The sequence below is a fragment of the Poecilia mexicana genome, unplaced genomic scaffold (assembly GCF_051168715.1).
Source record: "Poecilia mexicana isolate PSO_F unplaced genomic scaffold, ASM5116871v1 scaffold_12, whole genome shotgun sequence".
In the NCBI taxonomy this organism is placed as follows: domain Eukaryota; kingdom Metazoa; phylum Chordata; class Actinopteri; order Cyprinodontiformes; family Poeciliidae; genus Poecilia; species Poecilia mexicana.
The window spans coordinates 8,420,560-8,433,533 of record NW_028263381.1 but is presented as its reverse complement, the minus strand read 5'-3'; the positions used below and the strand labels follow the sequence as shown (position 1 = coordinate 8,433,533).

The following is a 12,974-nucleotide window of genomic DNA, read 5'->3' as shown; positions in this document are numbered from 1 at the left end:
GCACGAGCGGCAAGCTTTTGATGGTCCCGGCTTCTTTTAAAAACCCGCCGATAACGAGACGGCAAACAGTGGAGTGGAAAACACTGCTTTGCGAAACACTGGTAATGTGCCATAAAATCTACAAGCCTCCGGATTAAACAGCGCTCACCTTTCAGGCACGTTTAATCAAGTTGCACTATGCTGTCAGTCAGTATTTACTCTAAACAAGGTGTTTCTATCTTTGGCACGGCCGTAGTACAATGAAAGTTCAACTTCATTTCAGATTTCTATAAAAAAAAAACAACAAACAAAACATTTTTTGAATCTTGAACTTAGATTGCTCTGTGCTACTTGGCTGCTTCTGCCATTTTCTCCAAGCAATTTCTGAAAACCTGAATGCTTCCAAAAAAAAAAAAAAACCCAACACTATTCTCACAACACTGCAATGCACTATTGAATGTATATATGCTGTGCATCATGTTGCAGAAACAATTCCATTATTTGATGGTTGTTCATTCAGTGGAAAAGCAACCAGTATGTTATGTAAACAACTTGCTGTACGTCTTGAAAACGGAAATTTGTCTCTTTGTTTACGTCTTCCTTTTCTGCAATAAATGAAACGGATTTCATCTTACAAGCAAGTCTGGGGATGTTCCTCAACACCGTCTAGATTTCTTTCAATAAGCAGCAAGTTAGACAATCTATGATAAGCTAAAATGGGCTCAATAATTTCTATTTGCATCATTTATTGTTTTTTTTCTCTATTCGCTCTCTTTCTACTACAAACTGGATGACAAAAGTCTTCAGTCTGATCCTTTGGTCTCAACTAGCACTTTTTCTAAGGACAATTCTGTTCACAGAGACTTTAAATCCTTTTATTTGTTGTTTTCTTTAATTATTTTGGATATTTAAAATGTCTTCCAGTTCCAGTGTTCATTAAAATGAAAAGTTATTGATCTTTAAAGAGGGTGTTCTTGAATTATTATGCCATTACCACTAGTAGCCATTACTTGAAAATGGTCTCAAAACAACAATATTGAAGTTTATCGCAATGTCTGGAATAATTTATTGTCCAGCAAAAATGTGTTATCATGACATCCCCAGTCAAACCTGTATGTGTGAAAGGTATCAACAAATTTCATAAAATGGTGCTTTTGTATTTTGATAGGAAAACCGAAATTCCATGAGTTTGCTTATTTAACCTGGTGACAGTGACATATTACTTTCTTTTGTACACACATAAAAAAACAACTTTAACTCAGCAAATAATAATAATAATAACTTAATTCTTTCATTGTGTACCAAACAAGACTCCAAAGACTGCCACACATTCACCAAGCTTCATGACAGGGTGGGGTGTAAATTTGTATGATGCAAATTGTTGAAAATGGGAAATCACACAACACACACACATACACGCCATCCTGGGTACCCCTCCTGTTCCTTCCCTACTGACGCCGAAGCCACTGGTACGATTTCCTGTCCCTTGTCTCCATCATCGAGTGCCGCTTCCTCTTCGCAGTCCAGGCTTGCCCAAAATTGGTACGTCTCTGGATTTTCTCAAGCCTCTCTCTCGAAATGGTTCGCCTCATTTATCCCAGACACACCAAACGGCTCAAAGCAGCCTGATCCTTAAAGTGACCTTCTGGCAGCATATCACTGCATTTTATTTATTTTTTTTATTATTTTGGATTCCATTTAAAGCTCACTTTTCGAACTGAATCTTTCAGCAGAGCGAGCGCGCACCGGCTGGCAGGCAGCAGGTTCCCCTTGGGTGAAACCAATATACTAAAGAACCACAAAGAGCTATAAATACCCCCACTTGTCAGGATCTCTGACATCAAACGGCACCAGAGAACAGACTGCGACAGCGAAAATAAAACAACGCTGATTTGCTGGTTGAATTTGGAGTTCTGAGAGAATGGCAGCTGCTTGGCAGGAGAGCACAAAGCAAACATTCGCTATAAAGCACTCGAGAAACGAGACAGATCTTGCCCACAGAGACAAACAGCCACAATAGAACCAATCACTTCAGTGCTGAGTAAAAGACAGATGCAGAGAGACAGCAGCATAGGAAACAGTAAATGGCCTCGAGCAGTGAGGAGTGGTACCACTCTCCTCCTGTTGGAGAGCTGCACAAAGCTCATTCTGTCTGTACAGTGGCCTACTTGTCAACCTCTTGACACTTTTGTGCACAAAGGCTGGACAGGGCTGGCGGGAAGGTTCAATACAACTGATGTATTACAAACAAGAACAAAAAGAAAAGCTGGCAGGTTGCTTTAAAACCTATATTGTTTTATGTTTGTGGTGAAGTAAAGCAGGAAAAAAAAACAGTTGTGATTGAAGCTAATGGCTAAGTTTGGGTCTGAGTGGAGTCATAAATAAGTCCCATTATTTAAAATAAAGTACTTCACAAACAATATGTTGAAAAAGTTTTTTCCCACATTTCAATAAAAAAAACAACAACAAAAAACTCATTTGTTGCACCAAAACGTAAAAATGACAGACGTCTGAGTTGCGTAAAAATCAGCTGAAATGTTCATGAATAATAAGTTGTCACATTTTGTGATGTTCAAACTAAAGTCTTACATTTATTCATTTTCCACACAACTTTCGTACACGCGCAAGTAACTAGATACTTAAATGTGTTACAAGCCAAATCATCAATAAGTGATATCTAAGCAGCGAGTAAACAAGCTAACTGCTGCAACGACTGTAGCTTAAAGGTCTCAAACTTTACTTCCTTGGATGTATCCATGGCAACCACGCCAATGAATGAACCAAATTGCTTCATAGACAAACATGCTATTGATTTGATTAACTTAATGGGACGCCCATAACACATGACTACAAAAATATAACAAGACTTTTCTGCGTTTGCAAAGGTTTGTGCTGATGGTGAAAGAAAAATAATTTAATTGTATCACACGTTTAATCCATATTTAGAGTAATAAACAAATACACATTTATATTAATCTAAATGTACAATATTTTGTTCTCAAGTTAATATTTAGCCAGCATTTTTGAAAATTTTAAAATCTGATCAAAATAGAAAAATCCAAGAAGAAGTGGGTCGATGCACGCCGACACAATTTGTGTGCCTGCGAGTCACCATATCCTTTACAGTTCCGGCAGGATTAAAAGATATCAATCTAAGGATTCACAGTCATCGATGGAGCCAAAAGACAAACAAAGGCATCTAAACATAGATCTACCTCGACAACAGCAGTGACTTGTTTGCAAGCGATGCCAGCTTCTCCTTTCATTCCTGATTTGGAGTGGCATCGGAAACTGGCAGCAACTGTAAAGCTTCCCCTTCATTGTCCGCCGGCACCCTGCCACTTTAGGGTCTCAGCAAGTGGACAAGCTCAGCCCAGGCAAAGACACAAAAACAGTTTTACTGGTTCTCCATATTTTTCATTACAAAAAAAAAAAAAAAAAGCCAAAATCAAGAGTAATATTGCAGGCGATATAGTCAGCAAGAGAATAAACACAATTCATTGTTCAAAACAACTTAAGGTTAGCATTCGACAATCACATCAAACGTTGGAGGAAGTCATGAGTTCCTAATTTCTAAAATCAAATCTTAACAAGAAAACTACATTAAAAAGGCAAATTGAAATCTGCAAAAGTTCAAGCAAGCCAAGAACTTGAAAACAATGTCATCTAATACATCTAAACCTCAGTTATGTTTTAAGTAACCACTTTTTTGGCCGTTTACTTGTAGCATCCTGTATAAAAAATAATTTTAAAAAATTCTCTTAATCACCATTTGTTACCCAATGAATCGTTTAACCGAAAAAATAAAAATAAAAAAAAGTCAGCTGCACTGATGTTGAGTCAAACAGAAAGAGTACCACATTTTGTATCACATTTTGATATTAGAAGAAATTTTTTCACTGCAGACGCATCCCTTGCTACAAATGATCAGCGAAAGGAATGCTACGTTATTGCATTTTTAGGCAGTAAAATGTTTATTTTCTCATTTAAAAACGGGAACCGAATTGTTTATTTGCATTTTGAACACATTTCTAAATCCCATTGTATAAAAAGAAAATTCAAATGGAAAATCAGCAGAATGTGCCAAAATTTTAACAGACTGATTAGAAGTCAAAATAATTGATAGAATTAAAATTATTGTCTGTTGCAGAGCTAAACATAACAGCATGATGTCAAATTTCATTCTATTTGGCGTTATATCGAATTTTAGTCCATCTTTGACTCAATAGTCAAAACAAACATGAAACCATTTTCTTTAAAATTAAAGGCAACAAACGAATTAGTTCCCACCAAATGTTAAAAAAGATCTATAGAGTATAGCCTGCTCTATGTAATAAATAGCGATATAAATACGAGTGAATCACAACGAAGAATCTACATGTCACTACAGAGACCTAATATCGCTAAAAATACGGAGCAAATTATTTTAGACGAATGATACACAAACTCATCCAAACACCAACTGCTGTGCAACTGTGTTTTCAAAACAAGGCATTAGGTCTCTCAGTCCTGTGTAATTACACAATAATGGACTCGACTCCCTTAATTTAGGAGCCTGTACGTGCTACCGGCTCACCAGGGTGGATCATTTCACGCAGTGCGACTGGTTTAGCGCCGGCTCATAACAAACATTAATAACCCGAGCGGCGCAAACCCCTACGTGTGGGTCAACAAACCTACTCGGCTACCATGGTGAAGCAAATCAACCACAGCCGTGTAAGCGATGCAATTTTATTACTATAATTTATTTATTTTTTTTTTTTTAATTGCGCAACAGGATTAAGAAGATGGCATCGAGGCAACTGTGGCAAGTCGTCACCTGATGAGCCTGGGATTAGAGAGGCTGCTTGCGCTTCTGTCTACGAATGGTGGAGGCTAGAAGGTCAAGCGGCAGCCTCTGACGGAGGGCTGCGGGCCTGCAGAGCCGCCTCTTAAAGCTGGGTCCGCCCAAGGCTTCAGCAGCGCAAATGAGCACTTTCTATAAAGCCACATGACACAAAAAGCACAGCGAGGAATGTCCCCTGCACTTTATTCTGCCAGTTGAACCTATTTTACCAAAGTTAAAAAAGAAATCTTCCAAACTGGTAAGAAGAGCTTTAAATAAAGACGTACACACCCCTAAGAGCCCCTTAAAGAAAACTGCTTAAAACTAAGCAATTAAATCATAAAAACTGCTGCAACAACTTTATACAGTAAAACTTCTGTAGTCAGAACATAAGCAGAGGTCGAGTGAAACGAGCCTTTGATAATATTTTCAAGTGAAAGCCCTGCATTCTTATCATGTATATTAAAATACAAAAACTACTGAACAGCTTTTCATCTACTCAGCCGTTTCAGCTCAACATGTTTCAAAAGCACAATACAACTAGAGGTGCTTGATGAATCACATGGCAACTGAAAATGATCATTTTTTTCCCAGGTTGACTGGCCTGATCTGGAATCAGCTCGTCGGAAACTTAAAAATCGGATATTTTTCTGATCAGTGAATGCACCATGTACATGCGTCCAAGCACAACAGCCATTGCAACGAAGAAGCAGAGAGATGTGCTTTTGAAACAGCAAGTATGTTTTCTACAACTTGTCTGCCTTCAGGCATTCAGAAAGCAAGAAAGAAAACAGGAAGTCTATATGGAGTACAATTGTTTTTTTTTAATCTTTTATCAATTGGATCTATTTAAAAAAAAAAAAAAACTTTCTTAAAGAGAAACCAAAAGTTAATAAAATCAGTATCACAGAGTAAAGGTTTTCAAAAACCAGCAGTTAAACACGAAATTCTGACAAGGCAGATCTACAGTAATTTTCTGTGTGTGTTTCAGTTTCTTTACCTGCGTCCTCATCCACATCCTCCCGTAGAGAGGAGTCCGTGTCCTCGGAGGAACCCTGGCTCCTCCAGCTTATATTGCCCATGCAAGAATCCTTTATCCACTGAGCTTAGTCCTGGTGATATTGATGGTCGCGCTTTCTGTGAGCTGAGGCTCGCCGATCAACCTCGCGTTTTTACAGCCATCCCTCAACGGGACTGCTGACTTTTAGTCATGAACTCACCAGTCCTTGTGACCGTCCTCACTTGACTCACCCATGTTGCATCGCGCCTCACAGTAAAGAGCCGCAAATAGACGTGACAGAAGTCGACGGGCACTGGGAAGCAGTTGAATGTTTCGAAAAAGCAAACCTTGAGAAGGGGAAAAAGAAAAAAATCCTGGTCCGAGTAAAGAAGGTGGCATCAGTGTCCATGAAGGGGAACCAACTCCCAGTGACCTGCACTGGGGAAAGCCATGAAGAAGACAGCCGTCCACCTGTGGGAATAAGCAACCTCTCTGGCGTAGATGCCAGCACACAGCTTCAAACGAAGCATCCAGGCGATAAGAGTCTGGAAAACAGACAGAAGCCCGAGACATAAACCTGCAAAGAGAACTGGCATCGACTTACAAACGTGGCCCTCCGAAAACGACCTTTACCGCAGCCTTCTGCTCCTCGGAAGAAGCTGGTAAAGACGCAGAAGACCAAAGGACTTGAAAACATTCATGTTGCAAATGCCCGACTGCTTCCACTTCCCATCGATTGCCTCGGCCCCAGTCGTTACCAAACGTGCAATCAATCCATTTTCCTATCCCATTCCTTTAATCTTTCTCCACCCTCTTTCTTCTCATCCCTGAACCATATTTCCTCCTTCTTATTTGCTTTCCCATACACAGAACACACGCACAAAAAAAAAAAAAAAAAAGGAGAAAATCTAATTACAACACTGCTAAACCTATATGGGAGCAGCAGGCCTCTCATTCTGTGGTGCAGGGAGGGCGAAGAGCTTGCTCCCATCAAACCTCAAAAATTGCAGCATGTCAAACCAGGACCCGTAGCCTGCCCTATGTAACAGTGGGATCATTCACCAGCAATGTGGCCTGACCAAATTGTCCCAGGAAGCGTTTTGTAATCATAACTTCTTTAGCTCTGGTGACTAAGGCACGCAGGCCTCGCTATTTCTGTACATCACACAACAATATATTTGAGGCTTAAAGCATTCCAGTCACCACTTGAGAAGCACAAAGGCGTCCGAATAACTCGCACTTCGGCGTTAACTCTAGGAATGCTAGAGAGGAAACTCTTTGCATCGCAGCTAAACACACGGACACACACTCCCATTATTTGCGGGGAGGTTGAGTGGGGGTGGCAGGGAGTCTAAAATAGGAAACTGATGGATCAGTTCCGCTGCGGCCGGTTACCACTATCAACGGTCCAGTCAGAGAGGAGTCCACGGGCTAATTTTAAAACGCCGATACTCCCACAGCTTTGTTACCAACGCTGACGAGCCAAAACTTGTGTCATGATTTCTGACTCCGTGTCGAAAATGAAACATGGATTTTGCAATAGCCGGGGAGAAAATAAAAAGGAAACAGTAATGCAGACCTATCTCTTTTCTCTTCCAGCATTTAAACTTATGCTAACTCACCACCACCTCAACGCTCGCGTAGAAAACTACAAGTTCATGTCATCACATAAACAAGGTTCATTCAGGAAGGTCAGACAGGGACAATTCTGCACACAGAAATGTAAAAAGATGCATGAATTAGGCTTTTCCTGAATACCGATTTATACTCTTTGTGCCAGTGGCTGTTGTGACAGATTAAGATTTATTTTCTAAGGCTTAAAACACACAAATTAGTAGGAGCACTGACCAATATGTTACACCTTGGGAAAGACGCTAGTTCATCACATGCCTTTGACTTGATAATAATTTAAAAAAAAAAAAAACAAAGAAAAAAGTGCAAATAGACAATTTGTTATAAACAAAATAAGAGCTTTTTGCTAATACAAATAAAAAAAGAAGCACAACATCCTGGTATCATAACGAGTTCTTTCTTTGCAGAACAATCCAAATCTCATTTTCTGCAAACCAGAATAAGTTTAGTTGTACCTAAAAATAGTTTCTGCAACAGCTTTATTATTTAATGGAGAAGATCTTCTGAGGTTTGTTGCAGCAAAGGTATTTTTGCAAGCAGGCCATCTTTTTCTGCTGGTGGGAAATTCATAATTACAAACAGCGGCCAAACACACCCATGAATGTCACAACAGTTGTGCGATGACAAGCAGCTAATCCCACCTACACCAAGGGATTATTGTTGGGAAAAACTAGAATAAGGCACAGAGGGAAGTGAGTTGAGCAAATCTTAAAGGATGCAGTATTGTTTACAAATCGTACATTTCAGGTTTACACCTGCCAAACACCAAATGCCGAGAGAGTTTTTAGTTTGATAGATAAACGAATCTGAAATCAGAGAGAGAGGTTGGACAAATGGCGTCTAGACCGTCCACCGCGGCTGCCAACAAGTGAACGAACCGAACTGGAAAAACACCACATTATTATATAACTGACAGCCTTAGGAGGAAGGTAATAAATCTCATTTATATTCTATTCCCAGCTCGTTCAAGTGGACTGAATGACTGAAATGGAGGTAAAAAAAAAAAAAAGCAGTTCAAACGAACTAAAAGACTGAATCCGTTTATGATTAACAAGTAATCTGAGCTGAAAATGTTTTTTTTTTGTCATTTTCATGTCTTCGGTGCTTTGCTCAGATGTTAAATTGTCTAATAAACAGACGGAAACAGAAACTCAAGTGAAGCTTTTGAGCTGGATCATGATATTTGTAGTCTCTATGAAAATGATAGAAACAACAGCCGTTATTAGCTCATCAGCTATTCGTTACGCGTAACTGTCACCCATGCACGCCGACACAAAACGTCCCAAACTTTTAAGTAGACGCGCAAAGAGAGCACAGCATACCAAAAGTGAACTGACAAAACTGCTGTAAATCTCTGCTCCTCTCCACCCGGTTCCTGCTCCCTCGAGGAAATCACAGAGCAGCGAGTTTGCAAGTCAGCTGCTCCAAGGGTTTTTGGGCAACACTCAAGACTCTGTATCTGTTTAAGGATTACAGTCCCGGGTGCCTAACCGATGAGGTCATGTGGGTGCGTATGCAACAAAACAAATGCTACAGAGGATAAATCAACCACTCACTTGGGTGTTTTATTTATTTATTTACTTTGACGCAGCTGGATGTGCCATCAAAATGGAGCGCCACACAACAGGTTGCAAAGCCAACTCTAATAAACAGGTCACGAATCCGGGCGTTAACATCCCTGAAGAGGAAAAGCCGGCGATTTTGGGACACGGTTACCATGGCGAGAGGGGAGTATGTTTATGTAGCAAGTGAATCTGGCCATTACTCTCCTGTGAAAGTTTGGGGTCCATGTGTGCATTGCATTGATAAACCCGAGACAACCTGTGCACCATGGCAACCACTTGAGTAGTTATCCCGTGCATCATGTGTCATTCTTCAGTCAATGGCTAAAAATCCATCTGCTCACAACTGGGAGCTTTACATACAATTAAAAAATGTTTAAAAGTGGAGATGCAATGGAAATCTTCCAGTGACCCAATTAAGGCGATTTTATATCCGATTGATCCCGGCTGATGATCGATCAGCCACAAACTAAAAACACTAACTAAAGGTGCGAGAAACTTTTAGAAAGGAAAACTGTCAGGAAGGTGAAGGTATTCCAGCAAACCTTCTCCGTTTTACACGAATTTAAGAGTAATTTGAAATGGAACGGATCACATTTAATTACGAAACACTGGTAGTTTTTATCGTTTGAAAGTTCACAGGTAAAGAGTTCATTAAATTTATAGGAATTTACACAGAACAATTCCTGTGTTTTCCTAGATACTAGACTGATTAAACTGTCAACTCTGCAGTCATTTTATTTTATTTTTTTGTTTTTGAGATATTGCTAAAATGTTATTTCTCAATTTAATTCTCAATTTAGCTGAATAATGCAGACTCTTTATATGGATAACATGTATGAAATGCATAGCATATAGGTCCATACTACTTATTTTTTCACGAAATTAAAATCTTGAAAGCTGTGTATTTTTAAGTGTGTAAAAAAAAGGAAACTTTGCAAACTTATGAAAGGACAAAAATGTGATATGCTGCAAAAATATTGCCTACGGTTTTACTGCCTTATTTTTTTTTTTTAAATGATGAAAAAAAATGAACTGCTGCTCAAACTTTAGATTTTTTTTAGAAAGTCATTGTTTATTTCTGTGTTTTTTCTAAAAATGTTTTATTAAAACAGATCATTCTTTTTTTCCATCATGTCAGAAGAATACTGTTATGCTTTATCATCAATTACAGACTTTAAGAGGAAACGGGAATAGGCAAAAATCGGAATCAGATGCAAATTATGTGTCGGACGGGTTTGTGCCTTGACAACAGACCTACAAGTCCCCCTATAAGTATAATTAGGAAAGCTTGGGAAAGCAGATGTGCGAGTCAGAATCTGCACTGCCTCTGACTTTTCATTTAGCTGTGACCATATGTAGTCATCTGTCCGCAAGACACGAAAGGAATCGGAAACTTTTACGCCTATGAGGAATGAGTGAGCCTGGCGGTGGATGATGACACTCCCTCCTCGCCTGCCGGTTAATGGGAGTCCCATTTACTGCAGGCGACACCGGGCAGGACTGTATATATATGAACAAGGCCAGGCAGGGAGACAGCTGCTGGAATGGGGATGCAAGTGTATCTGGCGGGTATAAAGTTTCCTTCCCAAAGGCATACATACCTAAGACGACCCCTGTTTGCACTCGCACTCCAGAGTGCAATGCAGTGCTTTATTTGCCTTTCGCCTGCATACAAAATGAGCCACGCAGGCAGACACAACAAGCGACCAAAACCATGAAAAAAAAAAAGAAAAAAAAAATTGCCACATGCACAGTGGTGAAAATCAGTTTAGCACAGATATACACAGGTCCTGGGCGTGAACTAACTCCAGGTGTCGACGCAGCTAACGTTAGCCTCAAAAAGCTAACATTTAGCTGCTGCTTCCAGCAGCAAACCCACATTAAATGAGGATAAGCCGTGGGAGAACACATTTTAAATAACATATGCCGAGTTCCCAAAGGATTCCGAGACATTTCCTCATCCCACCAAAAACATCTGAGATTTGTTTCGAGCGGGTATGGACGTTTTCAAACAATAAACGATTATATTTACGTGACCGTAGAAAGAAGAGGGGGGGGGGGAATCACAGGGAGACTGATAAAATGCCGGTGAAGTCCCATGCCAGATTAAGAACCACAGCATCTATATGTGATATTACTTCTGCCTTATTTTACACTGGCATGCTAAATCAGCTAACACCAGCGAGCAGGATAGAGAGTGACGCTTTATTTTCAATTGGATAGCCGAGAAAAGAGCAATCCATGAGGCCCAATTAAACCACCATTTACACTGGACACATTCATGCAGTGTTATCCGGGAGCCTGAAGATTTACCCATACACATCCCGCGTTTAAATCCATCCACAGCTCCCCTTTATAAGGAATCCCGTTATTACAGTATCCCGAGGTGGGAGTAGTACGCTTTGAGTCTAGCCTGGGCAGGACTTACCTTGCTTGCTCTCTATTTTTCTCGACATTTTCGTAGCCAGCAGCAGCGGCAGCTGTGATCCCCGCTCTCAGTTCAACAAAAACGGTAGCTGCAGACGAGCCTCGCCGCGCGAGTCCTCCGATTATTCCCTCATTTTCGATGTCCCACCGTGTCCAGGAGATGATTCCGTTGGGGTTAATGCGCTGTATTTACAGGCCAGACACATTGGTACGGTCAAAAACGGTCTTCGTCCGTCTCCGGGTAATTTTCACTGGATACACACACACACGCGCGCACAACACACGTTAATGCCCTGATCCCAGACTCGGGCAGGGAAAAAGAAGAAAAAAAAAAATCCGATCTGGCGTAACAGCGCCCCCTGCTGGTAGGAATTGGACACGTCAGTTTGACATCAAGGCGATGGGCGTGTTGTAACTTCATTTCAAAGAGTTGCAAACCAATCCTCACTAGTTTTTTGTTGTTTTTAAACAAAAATACACGTGGTGCTTATGGAATAACTTTATGCATTGAAAATTTATTTGAACTTTCTATTATACAATTTCAGGAGTTTTATTTTACAGTTGCCGCATGTGACATGCCTTTTATTATGCTATTATGTGCAACTAATTCATTTTGTGAGGTTCTGTGACCATTGAGTCAAAAACAAATAAATTGGTTCTGCATGTTTGAAGGATGTACTTCAATTGTGTTTAATTTTTATTGTGTCAATCACACAGTTAGCTGTTGACAACTATATCTAAGGAATATGTCACTACAGTGTGGGAGCCAAGGAACTTTGTCATCCATCTGTCCATTTACAAGCAGTTTTTCCATTTTTATTTAGAAAAGATCAGAGGAGGGAGCTGCACATTAAAAAGCTTAGCAGCATAGGATTCCCTGACAATATTTTGACTAACATTTCTACCACTCTGATTTCTGCTAGTATTTTCTTGATAAATAAAAGTGCTGGTCTCACCAGTGAGGTCTGAACGATCAGAACACTTGTTAATTATAAGAAAAATATTTTATTCCAAACTCTTACGTTTGGAACTTCAAACGAGTCAGTCAGTGTTTCTGATAAGATCGTCTCCATTTTCTATTTGTAACTTCTCTAAACAGACTGTAATTAATTGAATTAGTAAAGACACCAGCTGCTCCTAGCAAAACACCACAATCCTGCTCAACGTTTTAATATTTTAGTTGTTCATCTTTTTTAACTTGAAAAACAGGAGTGAAGGTCAATATCAAATGTTTTCTGCACAGTTATCTTGATATGAAATCCTTTTTTTTTAAAAAAAAGAAGAAAAAAAAACCTTTTTAAAGAAAGCACAGCGATTAACCTTGTTTTACTAAATCCACACTTTTATTTTTACACATTCAGCTGTTTACATACCATCACTTGCGTCCATGGCAGGAAAGTAAAGAAAAATGAAAGAGCAGGAAGAGGGACACGGCTTCTGATTTTTAACCTTGATTTCTGTAAACTGCTGACCTGGCCCGCTTTTTTGCTGCTGCACGTTATCCTGGACGCTCAGGAGCGACCACCATTATGTCTCTCGCATGTCA

The 12,974-nt window shown here is 39.8% G+C and overlaps 1 protein-coding gene across 3 annotated transcripts in view; it reads right to left on the bottom strand.

Moving 5' to 3' along the window:
* rapgef1b (Rap guanine nucleotide exchange factor (GEF) 1b) overlaps window positions 1–11,841 on the bottom strand; it is a 49,406-nt gene extending 37,565 nt beyond the window's left edge. Inside the window, exon 1 of one of the 3 annotated variants that reach the window (XM_088010859.1) lies at window positions 11,430–11,841. In XM_088010859.1, the coding sequence (XP_087866985.1) occupies window positions 11,430–11,457 (28 nt within the window). In that variant the 5' untranslated portion in view covers window positions 11,458–11,841. The remainder of the gene's footprint in view (window positions 1–11,429) is intronic. The other 2 variants (XM_088010858.1, XM_088010860.1) reach the window with 2 other exon arrangements.
* Between the last annotated feature and the right edge of the window lie 1,133 nt (window positions 11,842–12,974).